General features: G+C 44.7%; 1 protein-coding gene across 1 annotated transcript; it reads right to left on the reverse strand.

Moving 5' to 3' along the window:
- Nucleotides 1–394: 394 nt before the first annotated feature.
- On the reverse strand, nt 395–14,488 carry LOC135539933 (probable G-protein coupled receptor). The gene is made up of 2 exons (XM_064966202.1): nt 14,073–14,488; nt 395–3,926 (listed from the first exon to the last, which is right to left on the reverse strand). Exon 2 carries the CDS (start codon nt 3,846–3,848, stop codon nt 2,553–2,555), a length of 1,296 nt encoding a protein of 431 aa, XP_064822274.1. The 5' UTR covers nt 3,849–3,926; nt 14,073–14,488; the 3' UTR covers nt 395–2,552.
- Between the last annotated feature and the right edge of the window lie 903 nt (nt 14,489–15,391).

Here is a 15,391-nt window from a genome sequence, read left to right on the forward strand (position 1 = left end):
ACCTTTTTAGAAACTTCAGAGTGTTTTCTATCCAATAGTAATAATAATATGCATATATTAGCAACTGGGACAGAGTAGGAGGCAGTTCACTACGGGGACGCAATTCATTCAAAGTGAAAATGCTGCCCCCTATCCCTAAAAGGATGTATTAATGGTGGATGCTTCCATCTCCATGTTGCTGTTTTGATGATGTATACTAGTTTTGCCTCTAATCCCTTGCATTTATATACACAGTTGAAGTCGGAAGTTTACATACACCTTAGACAAATACATTGAAATTCAGTTTTTCACAAATCCTGACATTTAATCCAAGTAACAATTGTGCATTAAAAGTCTGTCTTTGGTCACCCCTTTATTATAAGAATGTGAAATGTCAGAACAATAGTAGAGAGAATGATTTATTTCAGTTTTTATTTCTTTCATCACATTCCGGGGCGGCAGGGTAGCCTAGTGGTTAGAGCATTGGACTAGTAACCGGAAGGTTGTGAGTTCAAACCCCCGAGCTGACAAGGTACAAATCTGTCGTTCTGCCCCTGAACAGGCAGTTAACCCACTGTTCCCAGGCCATCATTGAAAATAAGAATGTGTTCTTAACTGGTTAAATAAAGGTAAAATTAAAATTCCCAGTGAGTCAGAAGTTTACATACACTCGGTAGCATTGCCTTTAAATTGTTTAACGTTTCTGGTAGCCTTCCACAAGCTTCCCACAATAAGTTGGGAGAATTTTGGCCCATTCCTCCTGACAGAGCTGGTGTAACTGAGTCAGGTTTGTTGGCCTCCTTGTTCGCACGCGCTTTTTCAGTTCTGCCCACAAATTTTCTATAGGATTGAGGTCAGGGTTTTGTGATGGCCACTCCAATACCTTGACTTTGTTGTCCTTAAGCCATTTTGCCACAACTTTGGAAGTATGCTTGGGGTCATTGATGCCATCTCATGATGCCATCTATTTTGCAAAGGGCACCAGTCCCTCCTGCAGCAAAGCACCTCAACAACATGATTCTGCCACCCCCGTGCTTAACGGTTGGGATGAGGTTCTTTGGCTTGCAAGCCTCCCCCTATTTCCTCCAAACATAACGATGGTCATTATGACTTAACAGTTCTATTTGTTTCATCAGATCAGAGGATATTTTTCCAAAATGTACGCTCTTTGTCACCATGTGCAGTTGCAAACCGTAGTCTGGCTTTTTTATGGTGGTTTTTGAGCAGTGGCTTCTTCCTTGCTGAGCGGCCTTTCAGGTTATGCCGATATAGAACTCATTTTTCTGTGGATATAGATACTTTTGGACCTGTTTCCTCCAGCATCTTCACAAGGTCCTTTGCTTTTGTTCTGGCATTGATTTGTACTTTTCGTACATTTAGTAGTACATGTATCTCTAGGAGACAAGGCATTTCCTTCCTGAGTGGTATGACAGCTGCGTGGTCCAATGGTGTTTATACTTGAATACGATTAATGTTTGTGCAGATGAACGTGGCACCTTCAGGCATTTGGAAATGGCTCCCGAGGATGAACCAGACTTATGCAGGTCTACAATTTTTTTTCTGAGGTCTTGATTTCTTTGGATTTTCCCATGATGTCAAGCAAAGAGGCACTGGGTTTGATGGTAGGCCTTGAAATACATACACAGGTACACCACCAATTGACTCACATTATGTAAATTAGCCTAACAGAAGCTTCTAAAAGCCATAACATAATTTTCTGGAATTTCCCAAGCTGTTTAAAGGCACAGATACAGTGCATTTTAAATTAAGTGAAATAATCTCTTTGTAAACAATTGTTGGAGCAATTACTTGTGTCCTGCACAAAGTAGATGTCCTAACCGACTTGCCAAAGCTATAGTTTGTTAACAAGAAATTTGTGGAGTGGTTGAAAAGGAGTTTTAATGACTCCAACCTAAGTGTATGTAAACTTCCCGACTTCAGCTGTATATACTTACACATGACACATTGTTTTTCATGGTAAGATGGATAGAATTATTAGAAAAGATGAATTGATTTTGTTACTATTGTACCGATGCTTGTCACTTTATTTAAATAATGTGTTATCAATAGAACGTTAATAAGAACCTTTACATGGCCGCTGTAAAAGGTGAAAATATCAGTATTCCTACAGCATTCCTCACTGTTCATTGGAAACATCAGTAAACTCAAATAAATGTTATTTCACAACATACAATTCATACAAACTAATCATCAAATAATCATACATTTTTACATAAAGTTTTGTAATGAAACAACAGTAAAGGGTAATGTCAATGAAATTCTGCAACAATAATTATATATTTCACATTAAAACAACAACACTATGATCTTGTGTTGGAGACATTACCTGAATAAATCCCATTATACCAATAAATAATAAGCCCCTACTCAGAGGCATACATGAAGTATAGTATTTTTTCTGAGCATGTAACCGGATCAGAAAAACCACAGGGCCATTTCGACGTTAACTAGGCCCCAGAGTTTGCCTTGGTCAGGTCACAAACTCTGGGTGCTACGAGAATAGAGGGCTGTCAATATTAATAGTCCATATTGAAGTGTGTTGTCCATTGTGTTTAGCCATGCTCCTCTGGTATCTGTCCAGGGATCCTGACCCCCTGGTCCAGAGTGTTCCTGGGGCTGGAGTTGGCGCCGCTGGAGCGCGTGTCGGCCATGTTGCTGGACCTCTGAATGAACTGGAGGAAGTTCTCCTGCAGGGAGCCCTCGTGGCTGGAGGTACCCAGCTCCACCGGCCTGGAGGAACAGCAGCGCCGGAACTTGACCAGCTCCTCCCTGATCTGCCTGTTGAGCAGGCCATAGAAGAAAGGGTTGACAGCAAAGGAGGAGTAGGCCAGCCAGGTAACAGCCTCCTCCACATCTCCGGGGCTCTGCAGGGATGAGCTGAAGGACAGGTGCAAGTGGACGGAGAAGTAAGGTAGCCAGCAGAGCAGGAACTGACCCACAATGATCACCAGGGTGAGGGCAGCCTTACCCCCGCTGAAGGCCATCTCAGGGGATAGTCTCTGGGGCAGGCTGCGGGTGGTTGTGATGATGGTTGTCTGGCTGTTGATGGAGTCAGAACGGTTGGGACGTTTGGCCGGGTTGGACGAGGCCCATGTGGTAGGTGTGGGTGTGTGCTGCAGGGCGGCCGAGCGTGCAACCTTGTACACGTTACAGTAGACTGCGAAGATGACCACGGCGGGTAGCAGGAAACACATCACGCTGAAGAGCACAGCGAACACCTTCCTCAGCCGACTGTGGCTCCAGTGGAGGGAGCAGTGGTTGGCAGCGATGGAGCTGTGGGCCCCGTAGGCAGGCCAGCCAAACAGGGTGACCAGGGCCAGCAGGATGGACTTTACCCAGATGAAGAGCATGACGCCAATGGCCAGGTTGATGCTCATCTTCACCTCGTAGCGCATAGGATGGACGATGTAGTAGTAACGCTCCACACTGATGGCGGTGATGGTGAGGATGGAGGCACAGATGAGGAACACGTTGAGGAAGATGTAGACCTGGCACTCCAGCACGGTGAACACCACAGTGCCGAAGAAGGGTGAGTTAGAGATAATGCCCAGAGGCATGAGGAGGATGGCACACAGCAGGTCCACTGCACACAGGTGGCACACAAAGGCAAACCTCTTCAGGTGAGGGGCGCGGGCTATGGCCACCATGACTCCAGTGTTAGCCAATAGGGCGATGAGGTTAAGGGTCACCATTGCAAACAGCCCAATCAGATCCTTGATCTGAGACTGGGAGCCGGTGACCACTCCCACCTCTGCAGGAACTGTGGGGTTGGGTCCCCATAGGCTGGTTGTGAGGTTGGCCCCTGTGCGATTGGGAATAGAAGCCAGCATCGGACCAGACTTCTCCATAGTTCACAGAAGACTAGTCATCATTACAGCAGAAGGCCCCATTGCAATGTTTACTTTCTCCTCTTTTTAGGATATGTCCTGTTAGAGAGACAAAAACACAATTACAAAAATTATATGATCTTGAAATGTCACCAAACATATACAGAACATGGTTGCCATATTCTCAGAATATGATATGTTAATATTCTAGACACGTTTCATGGGAATGTTGCAAGAATATTCCTGTGTATCAGGCATCAGGACGTCGCCTGACGGTCCCACAGAAACGTTCTACCCCCAAAATAATTTTCATCATTATCATCACACCTTGTTACTGTGGCTGAGCCAATCAACACTCTGATTGGTGAAGCACTGATCCATTCACAGCCCTTTGTTTGTTGGCAAGGTTAGTGACACACACAAACAATGCTTTTAACATTGTGTTTTCAACCTAGTGTGTTTGACTCACTGTGACATACATGATTACATTGCGCATGTTCATTAATACAGTAAATATTATTCAACATGTCCTCACTTGGGATTTGAATCCACAACCTCTTGGTTCACGGCATTCTGATCATCCTGCTACACCACCATGTCTGTGTCCATTATCAGTTAATCTGACTATTCTCTCATCATTGATTTGGTTGACTGGGGGTGGCAGCGTAGCCTAGTGGTTAGAGCATTGGACTAGCAACTGAAAGGTTGCAAGTTCAAATCCCCAAGCTGACAAGGTACAAAATCTGTTGTTCTGCCCCTGAACAGGCACTGTTCCTAGGCTGTCATTGAAAATAATAATTTGTTCTTAACTGACTTGCCTAGTTAAATAAAGATTTAAAAAACTAAAATTCTGCAATTTTATGGATTTTTGTATAGTTGTCTAATGTTGGTGGGGTATATAACCCTGTTTTAATGCAACTCCTGAATCACTATGATCAATAAAAGTGTGTATTTTTGTGTACTTTAACAGGGCTGAGACTAACATTTAGGATAAAAGTAAGAATAGCTGCGTCTATGTTAAAGCAACTATCTCCGATTCAGGCCAATCCTACACTACACTACAGTATGTGTGTGTACTGAAGATAAGAGAGGGAAAACAAAGAGTTTTGGTAAGCCTGAGGGTTTCAGTTGCTCACTACCTTTGTTCATGTCCAACAGCATGTCACAACACTTACCAATAAATGTACCTGAGTCATCTCTCAAGTCTACATTTATTGATATTCTTTCTCAATTATATAATTTCACTTTGATTAGAAAAACTTCTCCAAACACATCAGTCAGATATAATAGAATATAATAACAACGTTTAGCCAAAAAGAAAACAAAGCAAATTAGTTTGTAAAATGTTGGATATGATTACATTTCTAGAGCATTATAGTCGTAAGGGGATCCCTGCCCTGGCCTGAAGCTGCTTGGAGGTTATTGGACAAGCCAAACTACCAGATCACATGGACGTAAAACCATTAAGAACTGAGAATACATGCATTTTTACTGTTTTGATAAGAAAAACAGATGTACAAGTTGATTCAGATAAATGCACTTACAACAGTTTGTCTGATACATATAATCCTTACTCCTTGCTACATGGTGTGTTTGTATAGCATGGATTTGGGGAACACAAAATAGATCATAGTAATGGGCACATTAGATACGGTGTGGGGCACCAGGCCAATTGAGTGAATGTGATGTTGTTACCCATAAATGCAGGGTTATGTAAGTCTGCTCTCCTTTCGATCCAAACACTGACCAACATCAACCTTCCACTCACATAGGAAATCTATCCTTGCCTTTTGACTTACTAAAGTCGTTGTTTTTTTTCTCTCAGAACGGTGTGTTTACTTTAGACAGGAGAAAGAGTGAAACACTTCTCAGAATTTCTCCCTCGTCCCATTTCCCAGTAACATGGTCGGAGACACGCTTGAGTCCTTTACTTTCGGTTTTGAACCACCAACTTCAAACAGCTGAAAATACATTATATTTTTGTTGTTGAAAATATATTTCACAGCGATTTAGATGGTACAATGACTCTCTACACTATAAAGTGCTTATATTCTCACATAAACTCAAATTGAGGGAACTGTAACATTTTGGCAACCAGGAAATGACAGAGCAGCATTCCCATTCTGACAACAAATGCCATCCTGGCAGGAGAAATCAATATGCAAATATCATAGTCAATCACAACACTGGTGGGTAAGAAATACTGTGAAACATTATAATTCCACTATTACTGCAGATATATTATGGACATTTTCTAAAATTACAATGCAAAAAAAAAAATCCTTGAAGAAAATAAATCAAATCAAATTGTATTTGTCACATGCGCCGAATACAACAGACCTTACAGTGAAATGCTTACTTACAAGTCCTTAACCAACCATGCAGTTTAAAGAAAAACCTAAAAAAAGTCAGAGATTAGAAAAACAAATAATTAAAGAGCAGCAGTAAATAACAATAGCGTGGCAATATACAGGGTCTATATACAGGGGCTATATACAGGGGGTACAGTGTCAATGTGCGGGAGCAACGGTGTCAAGGCAATTGAGGTAATTGTGTACATGCAGGTAGTGTTATTAAAGTTTCTATGCATAGATAATAACAGAGAGTAGCTGCAGCGTATGGGAGGGGGGTTGGGGTGGGGGCAGTGAGGTACTGGGCCGTACACACTACCCTCTGTAGTGCCTTGCGGTCGGCGCAGATGCCATACCAGTCAGTAATGCAACCCGTCAGGATGCTCTCGATGGTGCAACTGTAAAACCTTTTGAGGATCTGAGGACCCATGCCAAATCTTTTCAGTCTCCTAAGGGAGAATACGTTATGTCGTGCACTCTTCATGACTGTGTTGGTGTGCTTGGACCATGTTAGTTTGTTGGTGATGTGGATGCCAAGGAACTTGAAGCTCTCAACCTGCTCCACTACAGCCCTGTCCACAATCATCTCCTTTGTCTTGATCATGTTGAGGGAGAGGTTGTTGTCCTTGAACCACACAGTCAGGTCTCTGACCTCCTCCCTATAGGCTATCTCATCGTTGTCGGTGATCAGGCCTACTACTGTTGTGTCATCAGCGAACTTAATGATGGTGTTGGCCGTGCAGTCATGAGTGACAGGGAGTACAGGAGGGGACTGAGCACACACCCCTGAGGGGCCCTCGTGTTGAAGATCAGCATGGTGGATGTGTTGTTACCTACCCTCACCACCTGGGGGTAGCCCGTCAGGAAGTCCAGGATTCAGTTGCAGAGGGAGGTGTTTAGTCCCAGGGTCCTTAGCTTATTGATGAGCATTGAGGGCACTTTGGTGTTGAATGCTGAGCTGTAGTCAATGAATAGCATTCTCACATATGTGTTCATTTTGTCCAGGTGGGAAAGGGTAGTGTGGAGTGTAATATAGATTGTATCATCTGTAGATTTGTTGGTGCAGTATGCAAATTGGAGTGGGTTTTGGGATAATAATGGTGTTAATGTGAGCCATGACCAGCCTTTCAAAGCACAGCTACAGACGTGAGTGCTATGGGTTGGTAGTCATTTATGCAGGTTATCTTAGTGTTCTTGGGCACAGGGACTATGGTGGTCTGCTTGAAACATGTTGGTATTACAGACTCAGTGAAGACACTTGCTAGTTTGTCAGTGCGTGATTGCAGTACACGTCCTGGTAATACGTCTGGCCCTGCGGCCTTGTGGATGTTGACCTGTTAACCTCTTACATCTATGGGGGCGCTATTTCATTTTTGGATGAAAAACGTTCCCGTTTTAAACAAGATATTTTGTCACAAAAAGATGCTCGACTATGCATATAATTGCTACCGTTCTAAAGAAAACACTCTGACGTGTCCAGAAATACAAATATTCTCTGTGCGTCCCCTAGAACGTGAGCTTCAGGCAAAACCAAGATGAGATGGCATCCAGGAAATGACAAGGATTTTTGAGGCTCTGTTTTCCATGGTCTCCTTATATGGCTGTGAATGCAAGAGGAGTGAGTCAACCCTTTCTGTCGTTTCCCCAAGGTGTCTGCAGCATTGTGACGTATTTGTGGGCAGATCATTGGAAGATTGACCATAAGAGACCACATTTACCACGTGTCCGCCCGGTGTCCTGCGCCGAAATTGGTGCGCAAAAGTCACCTGCCAGTATTTTTCCATGCGATACAGAGAGGAAAGCAAGCTTCCACGAACTGCATGTCAATGAAGAGATATGTGAAAAAACACCTTGAGGACTGATTCCAAACAACGTTTGCCATGTTTCGGTCGATATTATGTAGTTAATCCGGAAAAAGTTTTACGTTGTAGGTGACTGAATTTTCGGTTCGTTTCGGTAGCCAGACGCAATGTAGAAAACGGAACGATTTCTCCTACACACAGACGCTTTCAGGAAACACATTTACATTTTACATTTAAGTCATTTAGCAGACGCTCTTATCCAGAGCGACTTACAAATTGGTGAATTCACCTTCTGACATCCAGTGGAACAGCCACTTTACAATAGTGCATCTAAATCATTAAGGGGGGGTGGTGAGAAGGATTACTTATCTTATCCTAGGTATTCCTTGAAGAGGTGGGGTTTCAGGTGTCTCCGGAAGGTGGTGATTGACTCCGCTGTCCTGGCGTCGTGAGGGAGTTTGTTCCACCATTGGGGGGCCAGAGCAGCGAACAGTTTTGACTGGGCTGAGCGGGAAGAACACTGCGCATTTGGTATGTAACTGAGAGTCTCCTCATTGAAAACATCAGAAGCTCTTCAAAGGTAAATGATTTTATTTATTTTATTTTATATTTATTATTTTATCTGGTTTTTGTGAAAATGTTGCGTGCTACATGCTACTCAAAATGCTATGCTAGCTTTGCATACTGTAACACAAATTAGTCAATTTCTATGGTTCAAAAGCATATTTTGAAAATCTGAGATGACAGTGTTGTTAAGAAAAGGCTAAGCTTGAGAGCAGACGCATTATTTTCATTTTATTTGCGATTTTCAGAAATCGTTAACGTTGCGTTATGCTAATGAGCCTGAGGCTTTAGTCACAAACCCGGATCCGGGATGGGGAGTTTCAAGAAGTTAAAAGGTCTTACTCACATTGGCTGTGGAGAGCGTGATCACACAGTCATCCAGAACAGCTGATGCTCTCATGCATGTTTCAGTGTTACTTGCCTCAAAGCGAGCATAGAAGTTATTTAGCTCGTCTGGTAGGCTCGTGTCACTGGACAGCTCTTGGCTGTGCTTCCCTTTGTAGACTGTAATAGTTTGCAAGCCCTGCCACATCCGACGAGCGTCGGAGCTGGTGTAATACGATTCGATCTTGGTCCTGTATTGACGCTTTGCCTGTTTGATGGTTTGTCGGAGGGCATAGCGGGATTTCTTATAAACTTACAGGTTAGAGTCCCGCTCCTTGAAAGCGGCAGCTCTACCCTTTAGCTCAGTGCAAATGTTGCCTGTAATCCATGGCTTCTGGTTCGGGTATGTACGTACAGTCAATGTGGGGACGACGTCCTCAATGCACTAATTGATAAAGCCAGTGACTGATGTGGTGTACTCCTCAATGCCATTGGAAGAATCCCGGTACACATTCCAGTCTGTGCTAGCAAAACAGGCCTGTAGTTCAGTAATGCTTGCTTGTAAAGGTAGTTTAGAATTATTTTCCCCCTGGTTGCACATTTTACATGCTGATAGAAATTCGTTAAACTGATTTATGTTTCCCTGCATTAAAGTCACCAGCCACTAGGAGCACCGCATCTGGATGAGGGTTTTCCTGTTTGCTTATGGCGGAATACAGCTAATTTTGTGACATTTTAGTGCCAACCTCACTCTGTGGTGGTATGTAAAACAGCTACAAAAATACAGATGAAAACTCTTTAGGTAGATAGTGTGGTCTACAGCTTATCATGAGATACTCTACCTCAGGCGAGCAAAACTTTGAGACTTCTTTAGATATCATGCACCAGCTGTTGTTTACATAAATGCCTAGGCCTCCACCCCATGCCTTACCAGAGGCTGCTGTACTGTCTTGCCGATAGAGTGTCTGTTCTGTTCCAGCTGTAAGTTCTTAATGTCGTCTTTCAGCCACGACTCTGTGAAACATATTACAGTTTTTAATGTCCCGTTAGTAAGATATACGTGCTTTCAATTCGTCCCATTTATTTTCCAGTGATTGAATGTTAGCTAGCAGAATGGAAGGCAAGGGCAGATTAGCCACTCATTGCCTGATCCTCGAGGGCACCCCGATCTTTTGCCTCAAACTCTCCGTTTCCTTCTGCAGTGAATCACGGGGATCGGGTCCTGGTAGGGTGTCTGCAGTATATCCCGACTCATTTAAGAAGAACTCCTCGTCCAATTTGAGGTGAATAATCCCCGTTCTGATGTCCAGGAGCTCTTTTCTGGTCATAAGAGACAGTAGCAGCAACATTATGTACAAAACAAGTTATGAACAATGCAAAAACACAAACAAAATAGCATGATTGGTTGAGAGCTGATAAGACGGCAGCCCTACCCTTCGGCGCCAGTATGTTTTACACTGAAGGCCCAGTGAACTGTGTTCAATGGCTCTTACAGACAAGCACTTTTTTTTGAGAGACGTGAGTCACCCATGCTTGTCCTTCCGATGTCCCCCTCACTATCCCTCCATGTCAGCTCGATATGTCACTGCACAGCTACTGTGTCACGCCTTGGTCTTAGTATTTTGTGTTTTCGTTAATTAGTTGGTCAGGCCAGGGTGTGACATGGGTTTATGTTGTTGTATTTCATGGTGGGGTTTTTGTAGTATTTGGGATTGCGGCTGAGTAGGGGTGTTGTATAGGCTTGGCTGCCTGAGGCGGTTCTCAATCAGAGTCAGGTGATTCTCGTTGTCTCTGATTGGGAACCGTATTTAGGTAGCCAGGGTTTCACTTTGTATTTCGTGGGTGATTGTTCCTGTCTCTGTGTAGTGTTCACCAGATAGGCTGTAATAGGTTTCACGTTCCGTTTTGTTGTTTTTGTATTTATAAGTTATTTCGTGTATCGTCATTTGTTCCATTAAAGAACATGAGTAACCAACACACTGCATTTCGGTCTGACTTTCTTTCGACAAACGAAGAACGCTGTTACAGAATCACCCACCACACACGGACCGAGCAGCGTGTTAACAGGCAGATGGAGCAGCGAAGGGAGGACGTTATGGACAGCAGAGGATTGGAATATACGACGTGGGAAGAAATAGACAGGTGGGCGGCCGACCCAGAGAGAGTGCCGGAGTCCGCCTGGGATTCGCTGGAGCAGTGCGAAGAGGGCTATAGGAAAATGGAGTCGAAAAGAGTGACACGGCGGCGCAGAGCGAAACCAGAAAATCAGCCCCAAAAATTTCTTGGGGGGGGGACTCAGAGGGAGAGTGGCTGAGTCAGGAGACAGACCTGAGCCAACTCTCCCTGTTTATTGTGAGGAGCCAAGAAGGAGACCAGAACCGGTGTTGGAGGTGAGCGAAGCAGAGACTGTGAAGGAGTTAATGGGGAAATTGGAGGAGAGAGTAATGAGGGAGTTGCTAGTTTGGTGCTTTAGGTATAAGATTCGTCCGACGGAGCGTGTCGGGGATTTAATGGCACCTGGGTCAGCGCTCCATGCTAATCCTGAGGTGCGTGTTAGTCGGCTGGTGACAAATGTGCCAGCCTCACGCACTAGGCCTCCTGTGTACCTACCTAGCCTTGCACGTCCTGTGCCAGTCCTGCTCTCAGGCTCTCCAGTACACCTTCACAGTCCAGTCCATCCTGTGCCACCTTCACACACCAGTCCTCCGATGGTAGCTCCCCGCACCAGGCTTCCTATGCGTGTCCTCGATCCAGTACCACCAGTTCCAGTACCACGCACCAGGCCTTCAGTGCGCCTCGCCTGTTCAGCGCAGCCAGTGCTTTCTCCCTCTCCTGCGCTGTCGGAGTCTCCCGCCTGTTCAGCGTTTCTAGAGCCTTCCTCCTCTACAGCGCTGCCGGAGCCTCCTGCCTGTTCGGAGCAGCCTGAGCTGCCAGTCTGCATGGAGCAGCTAGAGCTGCCAGTCTGCATGGAGCAGCCAGAGCTGCCAGTCTGCATGGAGCAGCTAGAGCTGCCAGTCTGCATGGAGCAGCCAGAGCTGCCAGTCTGCATGGAGCAGCTAGAGCTGCCAGTCTGCATGGAGCAGCCAGAGTTGCCAGTCTGCATGGAGCAGCTAGAGCTGCCAGTCTGCATGGGGCAGCCAGAGCTGTCAGTCTGCTTGGAGCAGCCAGAGTTGCCAGTCTGCATGGAGTTGCCAGTCAGCCAGACTCTTCCAGATCTGCCAGTCAGCCAGACTCTTCCAGATCTGCCAGTCAGCCAGACTCTTCCAGATCTGCCAGTCAGCCAGACTCTTCCAGATCTGCCAGTCAGCCATACTCTTCCAGATCTGCCAGTCAGCCAGACTCTTCCAGATCTGCCAGACAGCCAGACTCTTCCAGATCTGCCAGTCAGCCAGAATCTTCCAGATCTGCCAGTCAGCCAGACTCTTCCAGATCTGCCAGTCAGCCAGACTCTTCCAGATCTGCCATTCAACCAGACTCTTCCAGATCTGCTATTCAGCCAGACTCTTCCAGATCTGCCAGTCAGCCAGACTCTTCCAGATCTGCCAGTCAGCCAGACTCTTCCAGATCTGCCAGTCAGCCAGACTCTTCCAGATCTGCCAGTCAGCCAGACTCTTCCAGATCTGCCAGTCAACCAGACTCTTCCAGATCTGCTATTCAGCCAGACTCTTCCAGATCTGCCAGTCAACCAGACTCTTCCAGATCTGCTATTCAGCCAGACTCTTCCAGATCTGCCAGTCAACCAAACTCTTCCAGATCTGCTAGTCAACCAGACTCTTCCAGATCCGCCAGTCAGCCAGGATCTGCCGGATTCAACTGCCTGGCTGGGCTTCATCTCAGTACTGGGCTTCCTCTCAGTACTGGGCTTTCTCTCAGTACTGGGCTTCCTCTCAGTACTGGGCTTCCTCTCAGTCCCGAGCTGCCCCTCAGTCCCGAGCTGCCCCTCAGTCACGAGCTGCCCCTCAGTCACGAGCTGCTCCTCAGGTCAGTGGGGTTCTGGGTGAGGACTATTCGGCCATGGTCGGCGGCGAGGGTGGATCATCCCAGGACGCGAAGGGGAGGAACTATGACATTTATGGAGTGGGGTCCACGTCCCGAGCCGGAACCGCCACCATGGACAGACGCCCACCCGGACCCTCCCTATGGTTTTGAGGTGCGTCCGGGAGTCCGCACCTTAGGGGGGGGTTCTGTCACACCTTGGTCTTAGTATTTTGTGTTTTCGTTAATTAGTTGGTCAGGCCAGTGTGTGACATGGGTTTATGTTGTTGTATTTCATGGTGGGGTTTTTGTGGTATTTGGGATTGCGGCTGAGTAGGGGTGTTGTATAGGCTTGGCTGTCTGAGGCGGTTCTCAATCAGAGTCAGGTGATTCTCGTTGTCTCTGATTGGGAACCGTATTTAGGTAGCCAGGGTTTCACTTTGTATTTCGTGGGTGATTGTTCCTGTCTCTGTGTAGTGTTCACCATATAGGCTGTAATAGGTTTCACGTTCCGTTTTGTTGTTTTTGTATTTATAAGTTATTTCGTGTATCGTCATTTGTTCCATTAAAGAAGTTCAGTGTCTACATGAGTAACCAACACGCTGCATTTCGGTCCGACTTTCTTTCGACAAACGAAGAACGCCGTTACATACTGTCAACTGGGAAACACACTGAGATGAAGTCAGTTAAATCTGCTTCAATGTGAATAAATTAAAAAGCCTTTTCTTAAAATTAACATTTTGTACATGGATATTTGACTAGAAATGTTGCTAAATATGGATGTATAGGCACACTTTTGGTAAGGCTGTGTATTATGAGTGATAATAGATGGAATAGAAGAAACATTTGTTATATTTCCCTTCAGGATAATTATATTTTACTGAAAAGATGAGACGTAATTTCTTAAGAGCACATCTCATAAGACATACATTGGACATTTACATTACCTTCACTTTGAAACACATAACTGCAGTATGCATGGACCTGAAGCAGAAAACCCATTCCCCCAAAAAACAATAACTTAAAATAGTTTGTTCCCTCAACTCTCAGCCCGTCAATGACAATGTGATGAAACGTTCAAGTGATCACAATGTATGTAAAAGTGCACAGTGCATCTAACAGAATGTACACCTGTTAGCTATGCATCCTGTGGCGGATGTACTGTATGTTATGGAGATGGAAAAATGAATGAAAATGTGTAAAATGATCAAATAAATCTCAGAACCTACCCATAATATTAGATGATATGTCCAGTCCAATTCAAAGAAATAATAATTTTTTGAGTCGTACTTTCTGGATATCCCAAGGGTTGTTTTAGTGAGGAAACCTCAGATGAGTAGACCTGAAAAAGTCCTAGTAGACCAGTTACAGTGGGTATTTCCACTGGATGAGCAGGACAAGTTCCACACTGGTCAGGGTTCCAGGTAGAGGTAGCCAGAGTGGGTTGTCCAGAGGTTTTGAAGTTCAGTGTCTATTATAGGTGTACTCCAGAGGGAATATCCCTGATCCAAACCAGGCTGTGGTAACAGAGGGAAACTAGTGTAAGAGATGGTGTGTAGAAGCTGTTGATCACTTCACTTCCCTCAGGATAGTGTCTAAGTCCCTGATAGATGTGAGAGGATGCCCTTTATCTCTCTCAACCCTCCTCCTTTCACTCTATCACTGTGTATGGCAGTGACTGTCACACATTGTGAGCTGTGTGATTTTTTTTCAGACAGACACACACTCCACTGTCCCCTCAGAAGTCAGGTCTTCCCAGGGTCCTAGAGCTCACCAAATCACAAGACTGGCACCAGCTGTGTGGTAACAACTGCAACTGGAATGTACAGTACATGTTGACATGGCCTTTTCAAAAAATGTGTTATTTATTGTATTATTTAGAGTTGAATTATTATTATTTTTTACCAAATGTCACATTACGCAGAGTGAAGGTTAGTTAAAACAATTTGGCATCATCTTTTCCTGAACTATCATCTATTAATTTAGTAATTGAACCAGCTGTGGTGATGACAATTATATTATTCTCTAGATGACAATGTTCAAAATTAAGTGTTAGGAAGAAACTGTAATGGCAACTTTGTGTGTTGGTGTTGCTGTTTAATGAAATGCTGTAAGTGTTGTGTGAAGAATGGGATCACCAGATCCAACTGAGCATATACAGTGTATTGCAAACATGTTGGGCAACAACCACTAAACAGTGTCAATCAACAGTGACATCAAACGCGTTGAAGGTATAACCTTAGTTATTTTGCACAAAACACTGGGAGCAGGGCACAATAATATAACTAAGAAAAATCTAGATGAAAACCTGCAGAGAGAGAGATATGCAACAGACAGAGGTCTGACAGCTAGCTTGAGGGTCATTTTGTTTATTGAGCCTGTATCATGGGTTCAAGTAAATAGATCACATACAAAAAGGCTGAGAGGTGACTACATTCAACAGGGTCTGAGGCAGTGCTCACTAGTGACACCTCCTGGTGGCGATGCAGAAGGACATTCTCTCAACAGGCTGCTGTGTGTAATGAATAGGACCCGTATTCGTAGTGTC

Source organism: Oncorhynchus masou, chromosome 5, assembly GCF_036934945.1.
Source record: "Oncorhynchus masou masou isolate Uvic2021 chromosome 5, UVic_Omas_1.1, whole genome shotgun sequence".
Taxonomy (NCBI): Eukaryota; Metazoa; Chordata; class Actinopteri; order Salmoniformes; family Salmonidae; genus Oncorhynchus; species Oncorhynchus masou.

Coding starts and splice junctions, on each gene's coding strand:
- LOC135539933 (XM_064966202.1), bottom strand. CDS start 3,848: ATGGAGAAGTCTGGTCCGATGCTGGCTTCTATTCCCAATCGCACAGGG.